Raw genomic sequence first — 25688 nt, forward strand, 5'->3', positions numbered from 1 at the left:
TTCTGAACCTCAAAGTGGGAATAGAATGTCCTGAGGGTGAGAAAAGCTTATAGTGAAAGCCTGAGGAGGAGCTAATTGCTTCTATAAATGACCTGTGAGAGACCAGGGCCCTGGGAGGCTGGAAATCTGGGAGGTGAAGGCAGGGCCAGGCCCCAGTTCCTGCTGCCCAGTCTGGTGGCTGTAGTACCTGGAGGCTGCAAGGCACTGCAGGGATCTGAGCTTGTGGGCTTTTCTGTCTACAGTTCTGCAGCTTCCGTGTGTGTGTGTGTGTGTGTGTGTGTGTTTGCACTTGCACGTACATGCACGCGCACGCTTGCACTTACTTAACTTGTGGCCCTGGGGTGGGGTGAACATGGGGACAGGGAATCCATGGAGAAGGAAGAGGATCTAGTGGGCTTCTCAGGTGGACACCTTCTACCCCCGATGGAAGCATGTTTGGGAGAGGACCCTTGGCCCTAGTAGCCCTCTTTGGACAGTGGAGCAGGCTCAGGGGCAGCTCCCCACATATATTCAGTCAGCCACTCCTTCATCATGCGTTGGACCCTGATTTGTTTGTTCCCCCAACAAGCGCTTATCAGGCATTTACTGAATATCGGGCTCTGAGCTGTCACTGGGACGCAGGTGAATGAATCCAGATAGGCATGGCCTTGGTCTCCGTGATTCACCACTTCCACCCCAGTGCCAACGCAATGAATGAATGAATGAATGAATGAATGGAATGTTGGTGAGGAGAGCGCTTCCTGAGTGACCTAATAGCCCCACATTGGGGACTATAGCTGTAAGCCTGGGTCAGGGTGGATAAAATCAATGCAAAGAGGCCAAGCAGTAATCGGTAAAACATTAAAAATGCTTTTGTGGCTGGGCTGGAGGTGTAGCTGAGCAGACAGAGGGCTCGCCTGGCAGGCACTAAGCCCTGGCATTGGCCTTCAGCAATGCATAGACTTCGCAAGGTGGACGACTCCTCTTAGCCCAGCATTGGGAGGCAGAGGTTGGAAGATCGGAAGTTCAAGGCCGTCCCTGGCTAGTAGCAAGCTCAAGGCTAGACTGGGAAGAAAAACTTCCTTATCTAGCTGGAGATGTGGCTGAGTGGGAAAATGCCACCTAGTGTGCACAGAAGCCCAAGGTTCATTCCCAGCACAGCCTAAAGTGAAAATCCTTGTATAGAAGGTTCCTTGAACTTGTGGCCTTTGAGCAGCTCTGGTGGTTAAGTATTTTACACAATCAAAAATAGATCATGAAATTATGAAATGCAACTTTGTAATACATTAAATAGAATGAATTATTTAAAAATAATAGTAAATAAAAAGGCTTGTATTTTTTTTTTATCACCCTCTGGACTCCAGCCACCACCCAGGCACCCCCAGTGCGTTTACCCGCTCCAGCAGCCCTCATGAACAGTGTGTCCACCCATTACTGCCGACCACATGGCCATGAATGCTGGCACTGCACTTCAATCTAGTTTTCTTCTCTGCAAAATCTTTTTCTGATATTAAAGGATTGACTATCCTACATTATGGGTGAGGAATGCTTTGTGGCCCAGCATGGCTACAGGGGAGGCTTGTGTGCCTCCATCTGGCGTCCTCAGAGATCTTCAGGCTGGAGGGGGCAGTGGGCAGAGGAGGGAGGAGAACCATGCTGTTTCCTCTCACTGTTGTTTTTCCTGGCCTTCCCTGCACACTGCCAACGGGGTCTGGGCTGAGTTGGGCTTGAGCCCAGGCAGTGGGCAGAGCCAGGGAGGGCCTCTTCTCTTCCAGAGGGAGGAGGCTCGTGGTCATTTCCGACATTGGCAGGCCTGGGTGCCCGGCTGTCTATGCTGCACAGGCTTTGCTGGCAAAGCCTTCAGACTCCCAGGGGATCCTGGCTATGCAGGCCCCTCCAAACCACAGGGAATACCAATCCAGCCCAGCCATGCTCGCTGTGTGTGACCCTGGAAAAGTCACTTCAGAGGGCAGGACTACTATCTAGGTGTCAGCAGGGCCCAGCCTACCTGGGGATAGCATCTATTTGTATTTTACCTGCTCAGGAGGGTTCCCTTCACCCCACCTCAACCTCCCTACCCTATCACACCCAGCAGCAGGGGCCAAGGGGATCCTCCAGAGTCAGGGGTGATTTTCCTGTTGGGCGTAGGCCCGAAATTAGAGACTGCCACTCTGCTAGCTGCATCCAAGGGATGACTTGGACACTTGCCCAGCCTTTGTCATTCTAGCATGTTCTATGTCCCAGAACAGGCCTCAGGGTCACTGTGACCTCCAGCAAGTCATGTCTGTCTCTGGACATCAATTCCTGGGAGCAGCAGCCACAGGTCAGCAGCCACTCACTGTGGCAGGCGCTGGGTGAAGGCTTTGTGAGCAGTAGCTGATGTGACCCTCATGTCGGCCCTGAGATTGCCCCGTTACTGCTGTACCCGTTTTATACACCCTGAGAACGCTGAGGCATGGGGCCAGGAAATGACTTGCTGAGGATTACATGGCACTCGTTTTGTGCTGGGCTTCCAAAGCAACTCTCTCCCCTCACAGGCTCCCCCGGTTGAATATAAAGACACCTGTAAGAACAGAACAAGATCATCCCAGCTTTTGGGAGCAACATATTGGGAGCTGAGGTGCCTGGGTTTGGTTTGGGGTCTGTTAATCCCTATACTCATGGCTCTTGGCCTCGGTTTCCATCTCTGCTGAATGAGGGTGATGAGGTGACCCTGAGACTGAAGTGGGATGGTCTCTGGGACTCGAGGTGTGTCCTCCCCCAGCCTGAACATGCCCCTTTCTCTCCCACCCTGGCTCAGGTCTCTAAGGACATCTCCATGCGGCTTCATAAGGAGCTGGAGGTGGTGGAGAAGAAGCGGATGAGGCTGGAGGAGGAGAACGAGGGGCTTCGGCAGAGGCTCATCGAGACGGAGCTGGCCAAGCAGGTGCTGCAAACAGAGCTGGATCGTCCCAGAGAGGTGAGGACTGTGGCCCAACTGGGTGGCTGAGCACCCCCTCCTGGTTGTTTGTGGACTGAGATGCGTCCTGTGGACCTCCTTGGCAGTGTTAGTTATCCGTTCACCCTTCTAGCGTGTATTTTCTGAGCACCTCATCTATAGTCTACACTGGATTTCACAATAAAGTGGTGAGGGTGATACACTTACTGAGATTAATTACTCTTTCTGGGATTAATTGAGGGTGTATTCATCAATGCCCAGCATGGGTCTGGCTTTCTTTGCCTCAGTTCCTCATCTATAAGGCTGGGCAGTTGTCCCCTGTCACTGACTAGCTTGCGTGGACAGGCTTTAGGGACTCATGTGCTGTTGCCACTTAGTTTGGAGAAGGATGCTTAGCCTGGGTCTCCCACTTGTCTCTGAATGTGACTTCCAGACCCCGTGTCCCCCACCCTGGTTGACCTTTCCTTCTGCTATACCCTCCTCCAGCTATGAGTTAGGCTCACACGAGGACAGTTTATCTCGGAAATCTTTGCAAAGGCCCAACAAAGCTGTGTTTCATTTCACGGCTGAGCAAACAGCTTCCTTCTGGGAGAGGGGGGTGGGTTCTCAAGGTCATGCAGGCTGCTGGGGGCTTTGCAGAATGCCAGTGGAAAACCATCCTCCGGGTAGTGTTTCAGCCTACATACCTCCTGATTCTGGCGGCAGGGTGGGGAAGGAGGTGTGTGGTCCAAACACTAGGCGGCCTCTGGCCTCAGAGGCACAGCTGGCCCTCAGCTGGTTGGCTGCTCGTTAAGGCATCCCAGGCTGTACATTTCCGGGGCACCCACCTGCTTCCTAAGAGGGCCAGCATGCCAGTAGTCCAGAGCCAAGACATCACAGTCCCGAGGGCAGAGTAGTCCTTTGGCCGTCCTTCACACTGGGTGAGTTGGTGCCATGTGCCAGTGCCCCACAGGTGGAGAGGGAAGGACCTGCCCTAAGGGCTGCCGTGGCGTGCAGCGTGCTGTGGGGTTGGGTGGTAGGTTTCCTCCCTTCGTGTAGTTGACTGCCCATGGTGGGCTGCCTACAGCACCGGGTGCCTTCTGCACACAATCTCGTTGCTCCCATCTCTGATGGTGAAAATTAGGGGTGTTACAGAGTACCCTCAGAGCACAGCCTATTCCTCCCGCCCATATAGGGAAACTGAGTCCCTCTGCTGCAGCTTGTTTAGATTTCCCCAGACTTCCCTCAGCAGAGATGCTACTGAAGGCACTTCTCCTCTCCAGGTGTCAGCTTCTTCCTCTATGCTGGAGGTTCTCAGCTGCGACCCTTTAATACAGTTCCTCGTGTAGTGACCCCAACCATAAATTATTTTCATTGCTACTTTATAACTGCAATTTTGCTACTGTTATGAGTCATAATGTAAATATCTGTGTTTTCTGATGGTCTGTGAAAGGGTCATTCGAATCCAAAGGGGTTTTGACCCACATGTTGAGAAACGCTGCTCTATGATGTGAGAATGCAAATAGTACCAGTTTACAAGGCTGTTTGGGATCACTAAGAAGTTTGTGTAACCAGAAGAGTCAGGCACGCAGCCCAGGGGTAGAGTAGGTGCTCGGCACACGAGACACAGGGACCAATCCCTAGAACCGGAAAGAAGATGAAACAAACACCTTTTGAGTGACCATGGGATACTGTGGAGACGTTGGAAAGATTAAGATCATGTAACCATTCCGCAGAACCTTGAGGACAGAGTTACTGCATCACCCAGCAGTTCCAGTTCTCAGGATATCCCAGAGAGCAGGGACAGAGATGTTCGTCCCTCCATGCCCATAGCAGCATTGTTCACAGTAGCCCAGAGACAGAGGCCGCCCAAGTGTTGAGCGATGGGTATACATGCATGAGGGGACAGTTGTTGACCCTGGAGGATTGAAGTGCTGATACACACTGCAGCATGGTTGGGCCTTGAAAACACCATGCCATGCGAAAGAAGCCGGACATGTAAGGTAAATGTTATAAAGTTCCATTTATCTGAGAATCCTAGAGTAATCAGATTACTAGATAGGGAGTAGAGGTGCTGGGCAGGAGAGGAGGGAATCGGGGCTTACTGTTTAGTGGGGGGCATAGGTTCAGTTTGGAGCCATGGAAGGGTGTGGAGACAGAATGTGCTTGTGGTTATACACAATGAGTAGATTTATGTAGGAAATGGTGTCACCACCTGCTGTCCCAGCACCTGGGAGGCAAAAGCAGGAAGATCGAGAGTTCGGGTCGTTTTCAGCTCCACAGTGAGTGTGAGCTACCCTGGGCTACAGGAGACCCTGTCTCAAAAAGGGAGCCTGGGTTCAAACTCTGGCACCCGAAAAACGAAAATAAAAGACTAAAAGACAAAAATGGTAACTTTATGTTAAATATATTTTACCATAATAAAAAATGTTTAAGATAATAAATTTATATGATATAACCTTTACCACATGTTTCAGAAGTAGAAAAGTATGTATTTATATGAGAAGGTCTCCAAGGTATATTATAAACTAAGAAAGGAAATTAGGAAGCTAGGCCTGGAGTCCAGACCCGTTATCCCAGCTGTGTGGCAGGCTGAAGGGGAGAGTGGCATGTTCTAGGCCTGCCTGCCTGCAGGGTAAGTTTAAGGCCAGCCTAGGTGCTATAGTGAGACCTTGTCTTGAAATAAGAAGCCAATAAAAGGCTGGGAACGTTGCCCAGGAGTAGAACACTTGCCGAACATGCATGAAACCCAGGATTTGAGACCCACTGCAACCAAAAAAGAAAGTTACAGAACCGCATATATTAAAAAATTCCACAAGCTATTTTGAGATCTCATACATACCAGGGTATGGTGGACTCTTGAGATGTACCAACAGCCCAAAGTTAGACTTTGTGTGTGTCTGTGTGTGTGCCTGCTTGTATGTCTGTGCACACGTGTGTCCAGGTACCTTCAGAGGCCAAAAGATGGCATTGGAATCCCTGGAACTAGGCAGTTGTGTGCTGCTCAGTGTGGGCTAGGAATTGAGCTAGTCTTCTGTAAGAGTATCAAGAGTTCATAACTGCTGAGCCATCTCTTCAGGCCCTGATAGATAACCCTGAATAGGCCATCTCTTCAGTGGCTGAATAATCAGATGTATAGTTCCAGTAGTTGGGAGGCAGAGCCAAGAGAGCTAATGTGAATTTGAGGCCAGCCTGGGCTACGATGTAAGACTGTCTCACAAACAACAGAATAAAGATAAAAATGGACTGGGAATGTAGCTAGTTGGTCAAGTGCTCTCCTAGGATAAATGAGATCCTGGATTCAGTGTACAGTTCCAAATAAAATGAGTGTGGTCACACACATCTCTAACTCCAGGACTCAGGGGATGGAGACAGGATTAGAAGCTCAGGGTCATCCTTGGCTACATAGTGATGGGATACATGAGAGAGTGCCTCGTGCTTAAGCTAGACATGATAGGCACTTCTATAGCCCTATTCCAGGGATGCCCGAGGGGGTGATGGCTTAAGTCTGGGAGTCTAAGGCTAGCCTGAATGACATAGGAAGACCCTGTCTTTAAGAACAAATCAAAGCGCACTTAGATATTACTTGTGAGATTAGTTTGTTTGTTTGTTTGTTTTACTACATTTCAAAACTTTATTTCAGCTGAGTAGTGATGGTACACGCCTTTAATCCCAGCACTCCGGGCAGAGGCAAGCTGATCTGTGAGTTCGACGTCAGCATGGTCCACAGAGAGTTCCAGGACAGCTAGGGCTACACAGAGAAACCCTGTCCCCCAAAAAAACAAGAAAAACAAACAAAAATAAACCTCACAACTTTATTGTGTGTGTGTGTGTGTGTGTTCCCCTGTGTATCTGTGTCTGTTGGTTCTTTTCTTTACCCCATGAATCCCAGGACATGGGATTCTCAGGACAATCTCAGAACAAACTCGGGGCATCAAGGCTGCAGCAGGTGCCCCACAGCCCTACTTGTGGAATTTTAAATGTAAAATTTAGGTTTTTAATGTAAAGAGCCCAGAATTGACCCTGACACAGAGTAGGCGCTGAAAAAACCGGTTCTCTTTCCTGGGAAACGGATAGATGCCTGACATCTGGTCTCTCCTCCTGATGTGTGGTGCTGGCTCCAGATCCTGTTTATTTGCTGTTTGCCCTCTCCTCCTCCCTCTACTTCCTGACATGGTTACTATGGAGACGAGGGTCCCTCAGCAATTCTTCTGCCAGAGCTACAGTCCCATCCTCGGGACCTGCCTTTGCCATCCTGACAGGTTGCTGAGGCGATGTTGTCACCCGACAGGGAATGGGAGCCCCTGCCCTGAGCTGCTGTTGTTGCTATGGAGACAGCTCTTGGCGAGACAGAAGGGAAGTGGCATGCCCCACGGTCTGCAGTGCCACTGTGGCTCAGCTGGGCTGCTGCTTAAGAATGGAATAGCAGCTGCCCCTTCCTCCACTATCATCCCCCTTGTGTTCCAGCAGAAAGCCAGTGTGAGCGTGATCTGTCCTAGCATGACTGCTATGTCTGAGTGCTTACCCTGTGCCAGGCACAGCTCCCAGCCTTGCCCATGCGTCTTCCTGTGGTTTAACCCTCCCCTGTCCCTGCTTTGTAGGTACTCCTCCTCCTTGGACATTTTAAAATTACAGTTTAACTCAGTGATCACAGAATACACCATTTTGCAGTTTAGTTTCGTGGATTGACATTGTACCACCATCACCATCATTTAATTCCAGAAGACTCCCGTTGCTCTCGTAAGTAGGCCCACACCTGTTGGCAGTCACCCTCCACCCCTTCCCCCTCTAGCTCCTGGCAACTGCTGGCCTGTTTTCCGTCTCTGATGATTTATCCATTCAGGAGTTGCATTCAAATGAAATCGAGCAATGTGTGATCTTTGGTGATGGGCTTCTATTACTTAGCAGAAGGCTTTCTGGGCTTAGGCATTCATGTTGAAGGACCTCATTTCTTTTCATGGCTGGGTAATAATCCATTGTGTGGGTTGAGTGCCTTATTTAATAGATATTTGGGTGGCTTCCACTTCCTGCTGTCATGAAAAGTGCTGCAAAGGGCATCCGTGGCCATGTTTTTGTGATGCTGTGTGCGTTTCTCTTGGGTATGCATGCACACAGAGCAGAATTGCTGTCTGTGGATGAGGCTGAAGACAAGTAGGGGGTTCAAACCCAGGGTCATGGGTCTCCCAACACTTGGACGGTGATTTCTCACCTGCATTTCCTTCTTGATGGGTGGGGAGAGCACTGCCGATCATTTGGGTTTGGGCCCTGGTTCTGCTGCGATACAGTGTGTTCTGGCCCTGGTCTGTGAGCTGCAAGGCAAACCCAGACGTGGAGCCATGCAGGCCTGGGTGTGAATCTCGGCTTTGCTGTTTCCTTGAGTGGCTGGGACCTTGAGCAGATGGTGCGGCAGTGCTCACGCTCACTTGATCTGCTTACAGAAAGGGAAACTCGGTGCCCACAGCTTAGGGTGTTCGTGAGAATTAAGAGAGGCAGGCTGGGAAGTGCTCAGCCCCAAATGAAGCTTGCTAAATACAGCCTGTACTCTTAACGTTACCATCTCAACCAGCCACTGGCTGCCGGCCTGGAGAAGCCTTTGCTGCCTCACACAGGGCTCTCCCCACAGAGCTGGCAGCTGAGCGTGGAAGGAGCAGCTCCACAGAAAACTGTTGATATTTGGTTTGAGACACGAGTCTAAACTGATTTTTCCTGGCTTTAGGGTGGCTCGGAGGCTAAGAGAGCTTGCTGAGTAAGCATGGCGTCCTGAGTTCAAATCTCCACATCCACATAAAGAGTTGGGCATGATCCTAAACAGACCTGCATCCCCAGCACTGGGGAGCAGGGAACAGGAGGACTCTTCGGGTTTAGTGGAAGAGAGTGACAGGGTGGGACAGCTGAATTGTGGCTTCCATGTGTGTACAGGGCGTGTACACACACCACACCCATATATTATCCACACATACACACAAGATAAAATTAACAGTTTTTTTTTCTCAACTTACGTGGTGGTCTCTCAAAAAACTATATGACTTGTCTGCCTAATGCTTTGGCCATGCTGCAAGGAGTACACCTCACTCTAGGATGCACCCCAAACCAGGGCCCCCTTATGGCCAGTTTTGGGCATCAGGCAGTCTGATTTCAGTGAGATGAATGGACTCCGTTCCACATTTGGTGAGTTGGCAGCAAGGAAACACAGGAGGTGTTGGGGGCCGAGGTCCCTGAGATGTGTTTAGGCAGCTCTCTCCTGGCCTGGGGAAGACAGAACTCAGGATTGCTGAGTTCTTGCTGGGAAGGATTGATCAGGGATGCTCAGAGCCACAACCTGTCCCCCGTCCCCTTCACAACTCCCTCCCTCTCCCCCCCCCCTTTACTCATAATGGTCTTTTGAGGAGTAAGGAGTGAGCCTTTGGGCTGGGTCCTGCTGGACGTGCATTCTCTCTGGTGTCCTGGCCCACCCTAAGAGGCCCGGAGCCAGAACACTGCCTTTGGAACAGTACTGGCCCCACCTCTGGGGCCTGTGAAAAGGGGGCTCTGCCAGACCTTGGCTCCCTGGAGGGGCAAGGCAGTCCCCCAGCTGCCTGACCAGCTGCCACTCAACAGATGGGAGGGCGGTTCTTGTGCTTGCTGAACCTGCCTTGGTTTCCCCCCTGAACTCAGGGCAGTGCAGGAGTCTCCACGGCTTCCATGTGGTGGGAGAGGGTTTACTCCAAGACAGAATGACTGTAGCCCACGGCCCCAGGGGACACTTCATACCCTCTGCCTGCCTCCATTCTGTGAGGTTCCAGCCCCTCGGCCTGCCTGCTGGCAAGGAGCACCATGGCTTCTGGGAGCGAAAAACTTGTAGGCGTTTCCCTTCCGCCGACAGATTCACAAAAATTAAAGAATACATATACTAAGCTACCGGGAGGATCGAATCCTTTCGAGGTTCGGAGATTCCTACTTGGGAGGTGAACAAGTCCAGTCGGATTCTCTGTAGTGTACAGACACATTCATTATGTATACGTGTGCATACTTCTTTAAATTGAAAAAAACGTAATATAAACTCAATGAGGCAAAAACCCCATTGCAAAAGCACATAAAGGCATGCCTGGCATAACTCTGAGGAAGGGTTCTGCAAGCTCTGGCTGCACTGCCTGCCCCTGGGGCAGGAAACTGGGGACCCATTGCTTCCCTCTGTTCTTTGTGCTCTTTGAATGTCGCCATGTGACTGTGCCATCTATTCAAAATGCCAGCACTAGTATGAAAATATACAAAATAATGAAAGCCGTTCCCAACCACTCCCTTCTCATCTGCCTAACCTGGGATTAACAGTTTGCTTTGTATTTCTCTGGGCCTTTCTGTGTTTGACAGTGCACCTTTCTATGGCTTTAAAAAATAAATAAAGATGGGCTTAGGTTGCACGTGTGGTTTTTGTAATGTACAGGATCATGTTGCATGGACATAGCTTTTTAAAATGCTGGATGCTTTCGGGTTCCCTTCAGTCTGAAGTGCTTATTATAAAAATCACAGAAGCAGATAAGCATAGGACGGGAAGAAAGTCCCAAACAGAACCATCTATTTCAGTCTTAAAGACAGAGCCAAAGGTCTAGAAAGCGCTTCAGAGGACGCCAGTTGGCAGAGGTCCCTCAGGGAGGGGAGGAGGATGGGGGCAGGAGAGGGGCCTTGGCTTTATCTACTTGACATCAGTGCTTTTCTGGTTGGTTTTTTTTGGGGGGGGGGAGGGAAGTGTTTTGTTTGTTTTGGTTTGTGGAGATAGAGTTTCTCTGGATAGCCCTGACTCTATAGGCCAGACTGACCTTAAACCCAGAGATCTGCCTACTTCTGCTCCCTGAGTGCTAAGATTAAAGGTGTGTGCTACCACCGTCTATATTTTTGTAGGTTATGTGGGTGTTTCTGTTTTGTTTTGTGATAGGACTTACTATGTAGTCCAGGCTCACCCAGAACTCACTGTGTGCACCAGGGTGGCCTGGAGCTTGCTATGCCGACAGGCTGGTTCTTTACTTGTGGCATTCTTAGGGTTGCATTTGTAGTTGTGTACCATCATGCCCAGGTATTTGGTTTTGGTATTTCAGTAACATTTTGTTGAGATGTAATTAACACACTATGACTCTGCCCTCCTCTTTTTTATTTGTAGTGCTGGGACTTGAACCCACGCCAGCCAAATGCTCTACCTTTAAGCTACATCCCTAGCCCGAGTTTGCCCTTTTAAACTGCAGTTAGTGGGTTGCACAATTATGTATCCATCCCTGCTCTCTAAATCCAGGACGTTTTTGTTACACCCTAACAAAAACAAGCCAACCTTATTAAGAGCACACCTCTTAGCCGTCACTCCCCAGTCCTTCCGACTCTTCAACACCATTAGTATATTTTCCATATATTTGGGATTTGCCTGGCCTGGACATTTTGTGGAAATGGAACCTGATGCTCCATGCCTGTTAAATGACAAGACTGTTCCTGGGAGGACACACACACAGGTCTAGTCCCCCCAGACGGGATCCCACGACAGACCAAAGGACAGGTACCACGAAAGCCCAACTTTGTGAGCCAACAGGTTTTATTGGGGTCATTTACAGGAGTATGGGTGAAGGGCCACTTACATAAGCAGAAATGACTCACAGACAGCTGCATCACGAAGTCCCACCCCGGCACAGGTGACAGCTCACAAAAGCTGGGAAACCTGGAGCCCACTGCACAGCCTGCAGGCGGCTCAGTAGGTTGGAGTGTGTCCTTCCCAAGCAACTCTGGTCTAACGCTCTTCCAGGCAGCTCGGCTGGTTTCTGATTCTTCCAGGCAGCTGATCTGGTCTTACAGTCTTTGCAGCTTTTCTCCTCTGAGAGTTGTCTTTGGAATTCGGCTTCACTTTGTGTGAAGCTCTCAGCTTTTATTGTTGACTCTAGCGAAGAGGGGCCTAGTGAGCCCGGTCAGTTTCAGGGACTTCTGAACCTATTTGGAGTTGTTTACATTCTTGCTTAAGGAGCTTCCTGCAATATGAAATGTTTTAATCTCGGAGGAAACTGTCCAGCGACAGTGCCTGCTGTGTCAGGATGGCCTTGCTTGCTTCCGTGGTGTCTTCCAGGCACCCAGCAGCCCTGAGCATCAGGACCCCATTCCTTTCATGACTAAGTTTTTATTGTGTGGACACGCCATGTTTTGTTACTTGAGCCCTCATCTGGAGGCCATATTCGGTCAGAAGCTTTATTTGTAGGTTACGTCCATTCCTCCACAGACTGTTTAGGTGGTTATTTGTTAGCCTACTATCGCAACCCCTTGGTCATGCTCAGTCTTTTACATCATCTCATGGGTATGTATGTGATAATTGGGAACCCTTAGAGATCCAGGTCTCTTCACTTCCTTGCTCTGATCAGGGGAACTTGGTGATGCTATGGTCACCCAGCCCATGGGTTTCTAGGGAGGCAAAGGAGTTTCCACTCGGCCCGTGATGGCGGACCCATCTTTCAGGTGGGGAGTCTGATGCAGAGCACCTCCTCATCACTCCATAGGAGTCTCCCTCTGAGCTTTCCCTTCCAGGCCACTTGTCCTGGTACACCACCGCTCATGAAAGGGCTTTTTCTGTGACCAGCATGCCCACAGTCCTCTTTTGAAAGATTTGGGACTCTCTGCTCTTGGCAGGCTGGTGGCATCCAAACCCTGTCTCCGTCTTCCTGCCTCATTGATGTTCTCAAAGTTCTCTAAATGAGTTTTAAGATAGACCTAGAGTGGACTGAGAAGATGTAAAAACACCAGGCTCAGGCTGGCATAATTGGTGAGTTCCAGGCAAATGACCATCCTGTCTCAAACAAACAAGATGAAGTGATGGAGAGCTTCTGAACAACTGAGGTTGTTCTCTGGTCTCCACATGCATGCAAACACACATGCATGCATTTGTGCATGCACACATGTGCACATTGAGGTTGTCCTCTAGTCTCTACATGCATGCAAACAGACATACACACACATATATTTATTAATACATGCACACATATGTGCACATTGAGGTTGTCCTCTAGTCTCTACATGTAGGCAAACACACATTTGTGCGTACACACATGTGCACATACACACACATGTGCAAACATACTTGCGTATGTGGACACACACATACATTATAGGCCAACTTGCTTACTGGGAAGCGACTTTAAACTTGGATGGCTGAAGCCTACCCCAGGCTAGTTATTTTAGACTCTGAAGTGATGGTTTTCCCTGGTGTTTTCCTAAATCGCCCAGGTAATTCTTCCCTGCATGCAGGTTGGAAACCACTGTGTTGGCTCCACTCTAGCCCTCATCAAAGACGCATTTTCTCCCACCAAGCCTTTGGAATGCAATGAAGAGCTAGGTCAAGAACTGGTTGTAGGTTGGCTTTGGTTTTGCTATAGAACTCTGGTCGAGTTCCTACCCCTTTCTCAGTTTCAGTAAAACAGGCCTTGATGGATTAGTGAGTAGCTCCATGGTTAAGAGCCCTGGCTGCTCTTCCAGAGGACCCTGGTTCAAGTCCCAACACCACCGGCTTCTTCAGGCACTTCACACATGTGATGTACAAGCATACCTGCAGGCAAAGCACCCATACACATAATATAAAAATAAGTCTTGTCTTTCATGCCTGCAGTAATGTGGAACGAGATGAAGGTTGGGAGTGAACATATATCTAAAGCCACTGGGGAGCATTTTCAGAAATCCGAGTGGGCAGCTCAACTCAGAAAGTTGAAAGCGACCCAAATGTGGTTTCAAAGGCTGGTGGCATGAATCATCCCTCTCTCGGGAGGAAATGTTCAATGGAATCGTGCGTTTAATTGAATGACTTCTTTAAACAACAAGAAACTTCAGCACTGATTACTGTAGCATTTCCTCAAATTCCCCACCATGGGGCTTGTGCCGTTTTGCACTCCTGCCAGCAATAAATGAGCCTTCTTGTTTCGTTCGAGCCTCACCAATAGGATGTATTGTTAGATGGTTTGGCCTTTTGCCAGTCTGATCATTGAGAAGTGGTACCTCAGGGTAGCTTTCCTTTGGGCGTCTCCGCCCTGAGTGGGGCCATGCATCTTTCCAGGGTTAAGATCAATTTGCCTTTCTTCTGTAAACTTTCTTCCTCCCTGACTGGGGATGGAACTAGAACCCCATGCACAGTGGACAAGCTCTCTCTCATTGAATAATACCCCCCAGTCTTTTTTTTTTTTTTTGGCAAGGTCCTAATCTGTTGCACAGAAGGACTTGAATTTATGATCCCCCTGCCTGAAGCTCCTGAGGAGCTGGAATTCTAGGCCTGCCCCCTGGGTCTGAGTGCCCGTGCTCTTGTATTCCTAACCCGTCTTCCTATCGAAGATCTCACCAGTTCATTGTTTATCTTTTAACTATGTGTGTGTGTGAGTGTGTGTTTCTGGAGATGAAACCCAGGGCTTGGGACACATTAAGCCAATTTTCTACCACTGAACTGTGCTGGGACCAAGATGGTTTGTTCTCTTTTGTTTTGTTTTTAATCTGTGTAGTGTTTGCCTGTGTGATCAAAAGTATCAATTCCCCTATCTGCAGCACTTCTGGGTGTTTGGATCTTTGCTTGTTAGTCTCTCGCGACCATTTTTGAGTCTCTTGTGCTGTTTCTAGTTTTGCACCCACATTTTCTTCATTAGTATTCATTCTGTGTTCAAGGTCCTATGAAATGTCACTTCCTGTGAGACGGAGATTTGCATGCAGAGTTTTAGGGAAGAGCCCCTTTGGCTGTGACAGGGAGTGAGGCAGAAATAGAAACTGAATCACAGAGATGGCATCAAGTCGAGCTAGTGGCCCTTTGGGGTTGGGGCATGGGGACCTGGGCTAGTCTTTAGATCTGAGTTCCGCCCAGGGAGAGTACCTAAGGTGCTCCCCTTAGCCAGTGAGCACCACCAAGAACAGCCCTCAGCTTGGAGGTCTTTTCTGCGGGGAACGAACCTCTTGGTCCTGAAGCAGGAGGAAACGGCATCCTCTGGGTAGCTCATTTGTCTAGTTCAGTGTTCTCTGCACTCAGAGTGTACTCAAGAAATCTCCGATGAGCCAGCGAAAGACAACCAAGTGTCAGCCATGAAAAGACACACACCAGTGACATCTGGAGCAAGAGGCTGTATTTATGTATTTAGGAACACACACATGTGTAGCCACATTTAAAGGAAGAGACCATGAATTTGAATGAGGGGAGGTAGGAGGGAAGGAAGGGAGAAAAATGGTGGAATTGTATTATATTCTGGGGAGAAAAAAGCCCCAAACCACAACAAAGACTACAAGAGCACAAATTCCAATTTCCAGCCAATGGGATGACAGCCGCCGGAGAGGGTGCCGTGGGAAGGAGCCCCGGGCAGGGTATTTAGTTACTTCCTCCAGTCTATCTGCCCTGTGCAGCTCACGCAGTGATCCCTGGCTCAGCCTTGGGTGCTGGCTGACACATACAGGCTGGGTTGGGGCCCTCAGTGTGGCTGTTTGGGGACACCTCTTTGGATGTGCGTCATCTTCATGATCTTTCGGTTTGGCTTCTTCTTTCCTCTTAGCATTCCTTGAAGAAAAGAGGAACCCGATCTCTGGGGAAGACAGATAAGAAGCCCACTGCACAGGTATTTCCTAAGCATCTCTCGCGCACCCTGCCTGTAGTTTGGAAGCCCAGACCAACTTTGAGCGTCCTGGGTAGTCCCCGGAAGTCCCTAACACGCGCACACACACACACACACACACACCACACACCCTGTCTCCCCGTGCATTTTCTTCCCCTGTGCATTTCTCGACTTCGGCATTTTCCTTCCCCCAAGCCCACTCTGAACCCATACTTAGACACTCCTGGACCCACAGATTGCTTACCCAGCATAGGGACAACTAAACCCAAGGTTCAGGGCCAGAGAACTTGAACTTGGACTCTGCAGCTTGATTGCTGTCCGACTGAGACAAATCACGTCAACTTTCTCATCTGTTTCCTCATCTGTTCCTGCTCTGTGGGTTTGTTGTAAGAATTAGATAAAAGCAGCATGTTTTGCACGGGCCAGGCACAGAATCCTGTTAACAGCCAGGGTGCCAGGCACTTTTTGTTCGTTTTCCCGTTTAACAGTCATCGTGTGGGAGAGGAACGGTTTCTGTCCCTTTTGCAGATGGGACAGTTCTATCAGGAATGTACATAGTCATAATGTCACCGGCTCCAAGTCTCTGAGATTGTAGGCAGTGTGCCCTGGCCTCTCAATATCAATGTCGTGTCTTACCCCCCTCCCCCAGCTCTGCTTCCTGTGGCCTCTAGGCCTCGATTCAGCCCTGTGTTCTCAGACATAGTCAGTGCACCCCAGAATGCTGTGGCTGGATCCGAGCTGACAATAACCTTCCTTATTGCTGTCTGACCCCGTGTCTATTGGGCCGCAGGAGGACAGCGCAGATCTGAAATGCCAGCTGCATTTCGCAAAGGAGGAATCGGCCCTCATGTGCAAGAAACTCACCAAGCTGGCCAAGGAGAACGACAGCATGAAAGAGGAGCTGCTCAAATACCGCTCCCTCTATGGGGACCTGGACGCAGCCCTGTCTGCAGAAGAGCTGGCTGATGCTCCGCACTCCCGTGAGACAGAGCTGAAGGTGCACCTGAAGCTGGTGGAGGAGGAGGCCAACCTGCTGAGCAGGCGTATCGTGGAGCTGGAGGTGGAGAACCGGGGCCTCCGGGCCGAGATGGATGACATGAAGGACCATGGGGGCGGCGGTGGCCCCGAGGCCCGGCTGGCTTTCTCCGCTCTGGGTGGTGGTGAGTGCGGGGAGAGCCTGGCCGAGTTGCGGCGCCACCTGCAGTTCGTGGAAGAGGAGGCAGAACTGCTGAGGCGCTCCTCGGCGGAGCTGGAGGACCAGAACAAGTTGCTGCTGAACGAGCTGGCCAAATACCGTTCTGAGCACGAGCTGGACGTCACGCTGTCGGAAGACAGCTGTTCGGTGCTCAGTGAGCCCTCGCAGGAGGAGCTAGCAGCTGCCAAACTGCAGATCGGCGAGCTCAGCGGCAAGGTTAAGAAGCTGCAGTATGAGAACCGCGTTCTCCTCTCCAACCTGCAGCGCTGCGACCTGGCCTCCTGCCAGAGCACACGCCCCATGCTGGAGACAGACGCTGAGGCCGGGGACTCCGCACAGTGTGTGCCTGCCCCTCTGGGCGAGGCGCTGGAGCCCCACACTGCCCGGCTCTGCAGGGCCCGCGAGGCTGAGGCGCTGCCTGGGCTGAGGGAGCAGGCCGCCCTGGTCAGCAAGGCCATTGACGTCCTGGTGGCTGATGCCAATGGCTTCTCGGTTGGCCTCCGCCTGTGCCTGGACAACGAGTGTGCAGACTTGCGGTTGCACGAGGCACCTGATAACAGCGAGGGCCCCAGGGATGCCAAGCTCATCCATGCCATCCTGGTGCGGCTGAGCATGCTGCAGCAGGAACTGAACACTTTCACACGCAAGGTGGATGTGGCCTTGGGGAGCTCTGGCAAGGAGCAGCCAGAGTCCTTCCCTGCGCTGCCCGCCTTGGGCTCCCAGGGGCCCTCTAAGGAGATCATACTGGCCAAAGACCTTGGCTCCGACTTCCAGGTAAGATGCCCAGGGCAGAGTCCTGTTACTTTTATTACATTCACACTTTGTGCTGGAACAGGCACAAGACAGAGAAGGATGCAAATCCACGTATACAAACAATTTTACAACTCGCCGGCAGTCAACAGGCATGTATTTATCATCCAGAACATGACCAGCCCCAAGGCTGCCCTGACTGTTCACTGCCCTATTGGCTCAGTGAACTGCCAAGCAAGCAAAACAAGCATTTACTGCTGATGGAGGTTGAGTCTGAGGTCCTGATATCATAAATTTGCAAAGTATTATTGCAAACGCAATACATAAATGTTTGAAGCAAAGACAAAAAAATAAGTGAATACGTTGTGTTCCTGCTTACCACTTCCTGCCAGTACCTCTGTGGATGAAGACTGGTGATGTTCAGTACAGGTATCCCATGCAGCAGCCATGTGGGGATGTGGCTCAGTGGTAAGGCACTTGTCTTAGCAGGCAGCACAGGCTCCATCCCCAGCACAGACAGAAACAACCCAAAACTCCCAAGGCAAATTTTTAAAGTGAACAAAGATGACATAGAATTGAACTGCAGTTTCTTGGTTGCAGTTCCACATTTCAGATCTTGTGTCTAGCTGGGTCCTGGAAGCTCTCTTTATAAACCTCTTCCACATGCCCTCTCCTGGGCTTGCTTTTGCTCCTTTTGTTTCACGGAATAACTACTGTTGCTGGATCCCGTCTTCCTTAGGCGCTGTATTCCTGTCCGTTTGCTGGATACTTTGTTGCTAGTTCCTACCCTTTGTACTTAGCACAGGATGGGTGGTGGTCGGTAGAACCAGATAGGAGTAGGGTTCCCACTCCAAAGGTTCTTATTGCCTAGTGAGGAAGATTTAATCAACATGGCAAGCCTGTGAATGTGGTATGACAAGCACAAGAGGGACCTGAAGAAAGATACATAGTTTCTATCAACACAGAGCTTGTCCTGGTTCTTGAAGACGCTCAGCTCATACAGAAGGAAAGTGGTAGATTCAAGGAACTGCCGAGCCACGGGGCTGGGCTGCAGAGAGTATGGGGTGGTTTGGTTTTCATACTGAGAGCGGATTTCCATCCATGGCAACTACTATAGCAGCTTCAACTCATGCTTTGCTGTTGCGGCATAAGATGGCTTCATAAACAAGAGGACAGCCCCATGTTGAGTCTCCTTCTTGTCTCGTCCTGAAGTGTGAGCTGGGATCCCACGGGGTAGAGCAGTGGAACTGTTTCTGCAGGCTGGGATCCCACGGGGTAGAGCAGTGAAACTGTTGCTGCAGGCTTTGCATAACAACCATTCACAAATTCGTGTTTTCACTTGCCCACTCGTTCGGCTTTGCAACAAGCCGTCATTGAGTGGCGGGAATACACCCCAGTAAGACGGGGTCCAGGTTGCAAGGCTGATCCACCTGAGCCTCACTCTCTTGTGGACAACCCTATTACGGAGCTGAGGCCTGGTGGGGACCTTCTGAAGCTCTCCTCGGGCGTCTCTCCATGGCTGTCTTCTGCTTGTGCCCCTCGCTTTAGCCATCTGACTTCAGAGACTTGCTGGAATGGGATCCTAGGATCCGGGAGGCCTTCCGTGCTGGTGACTTGGACTCCAAGCCTGACCCCAGTCGGAACTTCAGGCCTTATCGAGCTGAAGATAATGATTCCTATGCCTCTGAGGTGGGTGGAGGACTAAGCTGGAGGTTGGGTTGAAGGAGATTAGTTGGGGCCCTCTCAAAAGCAGGGTGATCCTTCAAGGGTGGTGCTATGGACTTTGGGCATTCTGTTTGGTTTTAAGCTTCCTGACAGCCAGGACAAAAATAGGAAATAAGGGCTGGGCAGTGGTGGTGCATGCATTTTAATCCTAGCACTCGAGAGGCAGAGACAGATGCATCAGAGACAGTAAGATCAAGGCCAACCTGGTCCATAGAGTATGTTCCAGGACAAGCGCCAAAGCTACAGAGAAACCCTGTCTAAAATCCAAATAATAATAAATAAATAGACTAATTAATTAATTAATTTTTAAAAAGGAAATAAAGGCCGGGCGGTGGTGGTGCACGTCTTTAATCCCAGCACTCGGGAGGCAGAGGCATGCGGCTCTCTGTGAGTTCGAGTCCAGCCTGTTCTACAAGAGCTAGTTCCAGGACAGGAACCAAAAGCTACAGAGAAACCCTGTCTCAAAAATCCAGAAAAAAAAAAAAAAAAAAAAAAGGAAATAAGGAATTTGAATCAACCTCATGGTCTAGTTAGAGAAAGCTTAGCTGGACATGGTGTGTACCTGTAGTCCCAGTATCAGGATGCTGAGGCAGGAGAAATGCTGAGCTGGAGGCCATCGTAAAATGACTGATGTATATAGGAGAGAGGCAATGGTCTCTCTATGCAGGGTCTTTGAGTTCATGTTGTGAATCTCCTGCATGCTGGCTGTGAGATCTTGGGCACGTCACTTCGCTTCCTGGGTTGTCAGGTGTGATCTACAGGCACAAAGCCCCGCCTAGGGTTGTTGACAGGTAGATACATGAAAAGCTTTAGCTTAAAGTCTGGCTGCTATGGGTGAGGATGAGGACAGAGTCCAGGACATGTCACATGGACTCAGGGGGACTGAGCAAGATGTCACTCACTGGTCTGTGGTAAGTCCTTGGATACTTTCACATCCTGAGACCCCAGCTTTCCCACCTACAATGTTTATGATCAGTAGAATTTCTAAGGTTCTCTGATCCTTGAAAAGTTCCCTCTGCACTTTGAGCCTGGGATGCTTCCCGGAAACCAAAGCTCCCTGAAACTGAGGTGGTCTGGATGGTCTAGTAGTCATAGGGGAAGGAGAAAAAAAAAAAAAAAAAAAAAAGGAAAAACAGTGTCTGGGCATGTAACTGACTATAGTGCTGTGTACTTACCGTGCAGAAGACCTTAGCTTTGATCCCAGTGGGGAGATGAGTACCGAGAAGGAAATAAGCTTGTTAGTGTCAGCTCGCTTACATATTTAATCAGTTCCCTTTATCCTTACCGAACAGTTATGACTGAAACATGAAACATGGCACCAATCCTGAATTCAAGGAGGATGTGTGAGGGTAGCAGCCTGATGATACAGAGATTTTTGTTCGTTGAGCCAGGATCTCGGTGTGTAGACCACACTTACCTCAAACTTAGCATCCTCCTGCCTCCAACTTCTAAGTGCTGGGATTACAGGCACGTGACACTTTGCCCAGCTCTGCAGAGATTTTTAATACAGAACATATGTACAAGACATGCCTCAAATCCTTGCAGAGACAGTGCCAAGTTATCATATTATTGGCCACATAATTTTTTCACAGCAGGACACCCGCCATGCCTGGGACCATTTCCATTTTCCTCTTCCTGCACAATGTGTTAGAATAAACATTCCCGTTACCAGAAAGACTTAATAGTGGTTTTTTTTTTTTTTTTTTTTCCCAAGATGGAGTCTCACTGTGTTGCTCAGGCTAGTCTCAAACTCACAGGCTCAGGTGATCCTCCTGCCCCATGCACCACTTCATTTCATCTGGCTAAAACTTTTTGTTCCTGGAGTCTAACAACAAAGTGTCAGTGGGATGGGGCTGTGGCTCAGTGATGAAGCACTTGCTTAGCATGGGTGGAGCATTGAGTCCAACCCCAGCATGAACTCACACATGCACGCACACACATACACACACACACACACACAAAGGTAGGGAAGGAACAGAGAGGGAGAAGGGAAGAAGGGAAGTACAGACTGAGCCTTTGCTCCCGTGGTGCTTTGAGACAGGGTCTTGCTTTGTAGCCCTCGCTGGCCTCGAGTTCATGATCTTCCTGTTTTGTAATTAGCATCTATATCCATAAACAGACCCCAGGAAGTTCCTTCTGTGTTCCCTTCTAGTCTCTATCTAGACTTACGAAAGAAGAGGTTTTAAAACACGTTTTACACGTATGTATTTAGTGTGTAGGTGCACTGTGCACGTGTGCTGCACATTCTACCCTACGTGCGCCATGCATGTCTAAGGCAGAGGACAGCTTGTAGGGGTTCGTTCTCTCCTCCCACTATGTGGGTCCCAGGAGTCAAACTCAGGTCCTGATGCTGGTCTGCAAGAGCCTTCATCTGCTGAGCCATCCTGCCAGGCCAAGAACGCCTCAGCTTTGCCTATTTAAGTTCTAAATGGTTTTTTTTTTTTTTTTTGCTTTTTTTGAGACAGGGTTTCTCTGTGGTTTTGGAGCCTGTCCTGGAACTAGCTCTTGTAGACCAGGCTGGTCTCGAACTCACAGAGATCCACCTGCCTCTGCCTCCCAAGTGCTGGGATTAAAGGCGTGCGCCACCACCGCCCGGCTCTAAATGCTTTTAAAACATCATTTCCCCCAGAAATTGGAGAATTTGGCTGACTTTTTTTAATGGTCTTGTTCCATAGTCGTTGTAAGCCATAGTAACTACAATTGCATCCTCAGACATCAGTACATGAAGATTATAAACTAGTTAAGGCCATTATGTAACCAACCATGTTGACAGCTGACATGTTTCTGTTCTGTAATGACATACAAACACAGCATCTATAAGTATACAGCCGAGTGGATTTTTGCATATGCTGACCCATTAAACACATTTTAAATTTTATTATTTATTATTTAAATTGCTTCTAAATTTTTTATATTAATTAAATTTATTCATTTATTTTTACATCGCAACCAGTTTTCCCTTTCTCCTCTCCTTCCATTCTCTCCCTCCACCTTCCCTCCACCCCACCCCACCCCTAATCCACTTCTCTTTCTGTTCACAAAGAGGCAGGCCTCCCATAGGTATCAGCAAAGCATGGCATATTAAGCTGTGGTAGAATTAAGCTCCTTCCCTTGTATTAAGGCTGGGCAAGGCAACCCAGTATGAGGAACAGGTTCCCCAAAGCCAGCCGAAGCATCAGGGGCAGCCCTGCTCCCACCGCTAGGAGTCCACAAGTAGACCAAGCTACACAAGTGTCACATATGTAGAGGGCCTAGACTAGTCCCATGCAGGCTCGCTGGTTGCTGTCCAGACCCTGTGAACTTCCATGAACCCAGGTTAGTTGTTTATGTGGTTTCCTTGTGATGTCCTTGACCCCCCCACACCCGGCTCGCACAACCCTTCTCTCTCTTTTCAGCAGGACTCCCTGAGCTCAACCCAATGCTTGGCTGTAGGTCTCTGTATCTGTTTCCATCAGTTGCTGGATGAAGGCTCTCTGATGACAATCGGGGTAGCCACCAATCTATGAATGTGGCAGAATACTGTTAGGTTGACCTTTTTTTCCCTCTGTGTATGGAAAGATCTCCCATGCTCCTGAATGGGTAGGATTAACTTAGTAAAATGTTCATCTTACCAGAAGCAATCTACAGATTCAGTGCAGTCCCTATCAGAATCCCAACACAATTCTTTACAGACCTTGAAGGAACTTCATATGAGAAACAATGGATAGCCAAAAAAATCCTGTACAATAAAAGAACTTCCAGGGGTATCACCGTCCCTGATTTCAAGCTCTATTACAGAGCTATAGTAATAAAAACAGGCAGGCAAATCAACAGAATCGAAGACCCAGATGTAGATCCACACGCCTATGGACACCTGACTTTTGACAAAGAAGCTTCTAAATTTTTAATTATAAACAATGAAGTGGCATGTGGTGGCGAGCACCTGTAGCCCCACCTTCTTGGGAGACTAGAACCGGAGGATGCCTGGAGCCCAGGAGTTTGAGACAGCCTGTGAAAAATAGTGAGGCTGAGTCAAAAATAAGTGAATCAATTAAAGAGACTATGAACAACTTTGTGAATCAAATTTAGTTTCCACAGTACATTTTCCCTGTAAATTTGCAAGCGAGAAATGTTAAAAATTATAGCGTGGAGGGTTTGACGCATACGGCTTCATTTAACTGTCTCGATGACACTCTTGAGGCAAGGACCGTGTCGTGCCTAATAGAGGAACACTGGGTTCATCTTCTTGTTGATTCCCTGCTACTGCCGTTCTTTGACCACAGCCTGTGTCCTCTCCCCACTCCTGGTCTGGCCCCCACCCCACTGCAGATCAAGGAGCTTCAGCTGGTTCTGGCCGAGGCTCACGACAGCCTCCGGGGCTTGCAAGAGCAGCTGTCCCAAGAGCGTCAGCTCCGGAAAGAGGAGGCTGACAGCTTCAACCAGAAAGTAGTCCAGGTGGGTACATTTTATTTTCACCTGTACAACTTCTCCCAGGACTGAAGATATAGGGGTCGTGGTGTAGCTCTGTGGCAGGACACGTGCCCGGCATGTGGGAGTCTCTGGGTTCTTTCCCCAGCATAGAAAGGAATCCCTAGGTACGACAGGCTGCTATCAGTAGAAGCCCTGGCAGGGACAAGTAGGCACTTGCCATTACTGTTCCGCTCTGCCCGTGATCTGGATCTGGAATCAGCGGGGGCTTCCCGTGTTCCCTCCCTGACAGCTGAAAGAAGACCAGCAGAGAGCGCTGCTGAGGCGGGAGTTTGAGCTGCAGAGTCTGAGCCTCCAAAGGAGGCTGGAGCAGAAATTCTGGAGCCAGGAGAAGAACATACTGGTACAGGAATCCCAGCAGTTCAAGCACAACTTCCTGCTGCTCTTCATGAAGCTCAGGTGGTTCCTGAAGCGCTGGCGGCAGGGCAAGGTTCTGCCCCACGAGGAGGATGACTTCCTGGAGGTATGGCTGAGCTCAGCCCCATCCCTGAGCGGGAACAAGGAGGCATAGGGTGTGAGTTCTGCCTCTCTATCTGAACAGTGCCAGGGGAGGGGGAGGGTCACAGTTAAGATGTGGGAAGTCAGTGACGGGCTTTCGCTCATCTTGAGACGCTGTCTTTCTGCATGGCTGTGCCATCCCCTTTCTGTCTGGACTGCCTGCTTGCCAGTTTCCCTATCCTCTGAAGGCTGAGCCCATTGAATGTGGTTTCTCAAACCAGGTGAACAGCATGAAGGAACTGTATCTGCTGATGGAGGAAGAAGAGATGAACGCCCAACACTCCGATAACAAGGCCTGCACAGGGGACAGCTGGACCCAGAACACGGTGTGTTCAGCCCCTTCTGGTCCTGCTCATGTGCACCTCATCCGTTAGCGATCACTTCCTGCTGTGTTCTCACACAACCTGATGGGACACAGGATCTGCAGATGGTTATTGACTGGGAACCGGCCCACCAGTTGCTCAGGGCTAGGGAACGTGAGTCATCCCAGGGTAGTGACAGAAGGCCAGATGAACTTGAAGTCACAGGAAGGAGAGCAGTTAGTTTGTTACACATAGAAGAATTTCACAGAGAAGCGTCATGTGGGTGAATAGCCTTGTCGAGTTCAGAAAGGACCACAGGCCATATCAAAGCAAGAGGACTGTGGGTACAGAGGTGTGGCACAGTGTGCTGGAGGGTCTGTGACCAATGTGACCCTGGGAGAGGGGAAGGCTACCAAGCAGGCCAGGGTTACACGAAGAGAGGCCCCTGTGGTCTAGACTTAAGGAAGAACTGTCAAATCAAGCCACAGGTCAGAGGAGCCATGGAGTCAGCCTCCCAGGGTTCTACAGTGAGCTGGGGTATGGGTGAGCAGTGTGTGAGGAACCAGGAAAAGGGGATACTATTTGAGAGGTTAGAGACCAGCCTGCAAAGGCTGGGGAAGGTTGTTTCTCTGCATCTGAGCAGAACAGCTGCTCCTGGAACAATTCATAGCTGCTCAGCTCGGCTGTCCCAAGACTGAGACCGGGAGGGCCCTAGCTGGACTGCCGGCTGAGTCAGTGGTAGCAGGGCTGCCCTCCCTGCCTTCACATAGTTTTTGACCAGGCCTTGCTCTGTCTGTAGCCTAACGAGTACATCAAGACCCTGGCCGACATGAAGGTCACACTGAAGGAGCTATGCTGGCTGCTCCGGGATGAGCGTCGGGGTCTGACTGAACTTCAGCAGCAGTTCGCCAAGGCCAAGGCCACGTGGGAGACAGAGCGGGCAGAGCTCAAGGGCCATGCCTCGCAGGTGAGCCGCTTCGCTTCTCGGGCACATCTCCTTCCTTGTTCCCAGTCCGGATCTAGACTGTCAGATCTAGGCAGGTACTAAGCAGTGCTCTTGGATACACAGGACCCCTTAGACTTCAGCTTATGACCCAGAGAGATTGACAGGATCCTAGGCTACACTGTGGGCTTACCTGCCTGCATGCCATATCCAGCATGGCTCCAGGATGGACCTGACTAGGATGTAAGGGAATGAAGAAAGGACAGACGGACACAAGGATACACAGAAAGCTAGGGCTGGGTGATCTGGGCTCTCTGCTGGAGAAACCACAATGCTCTGGAAGCTT

At 49.9% G+C, this 25688-nt stretch overlaps 1 protein-coding gene across 4 annotated transcripts in view; it reads left to right on the forward strand.

Moving 5' to 3' along the window:
• The window catches only part of Soga1 (suppressor of glucose, autophagy associated 1), a 62702-nt gene that overhangs the window by 17854 nt on the left and 19160 nt on the right, over positions 1-25688 (forward strand). For 3 of the 4 annotated variants that reach the window (XM_057780138.1, XM_057780140.1, XM_057780142.1), the window contains exons 3-10: positions 2780-2938; positions 15403-15465; positions 16253-17431; positions 18956-19096; positions 23441-23566; positions 23832-24062; positions 24319-24423; positions 25199-25366. In XM_057780138.1, coding sequence (XP_057636121.1) covers positions 2780-2938; positions 15403-15465; positions 16253-17431; positions 18956-19096; positions 23441-23566; positions 23832-24062; positions 24319-24423; positions 25199-25366 — 2172 coding nt within the window. The remainder of the gene's footprint in view (positions 1-2779; positions 2939-15402; positions 15466-16252; positions 17432-18955; positions 19097-23440; positions 23567-23831; positions 24063-24318; positions 24424-25198; positions 25367-25688) is intronic. The other variant, XM_057780139.1, reaches the window with a different exon arrangement.

The sequence above is a fragment of the Chionomys nivalis genome, chromosome 9 (assembly GCF_950005125.1).
Source record: "Chionomys nivalis chromosome 9, mChiNiv1.1, whole genome shotgun sequence".
NCBI classification, from domain to species: Eukaryota; Metazoa; Chordata; class Mammalia; order Rodentia; family Cricetidae; genus Chionomys; species Chionomys nivalis.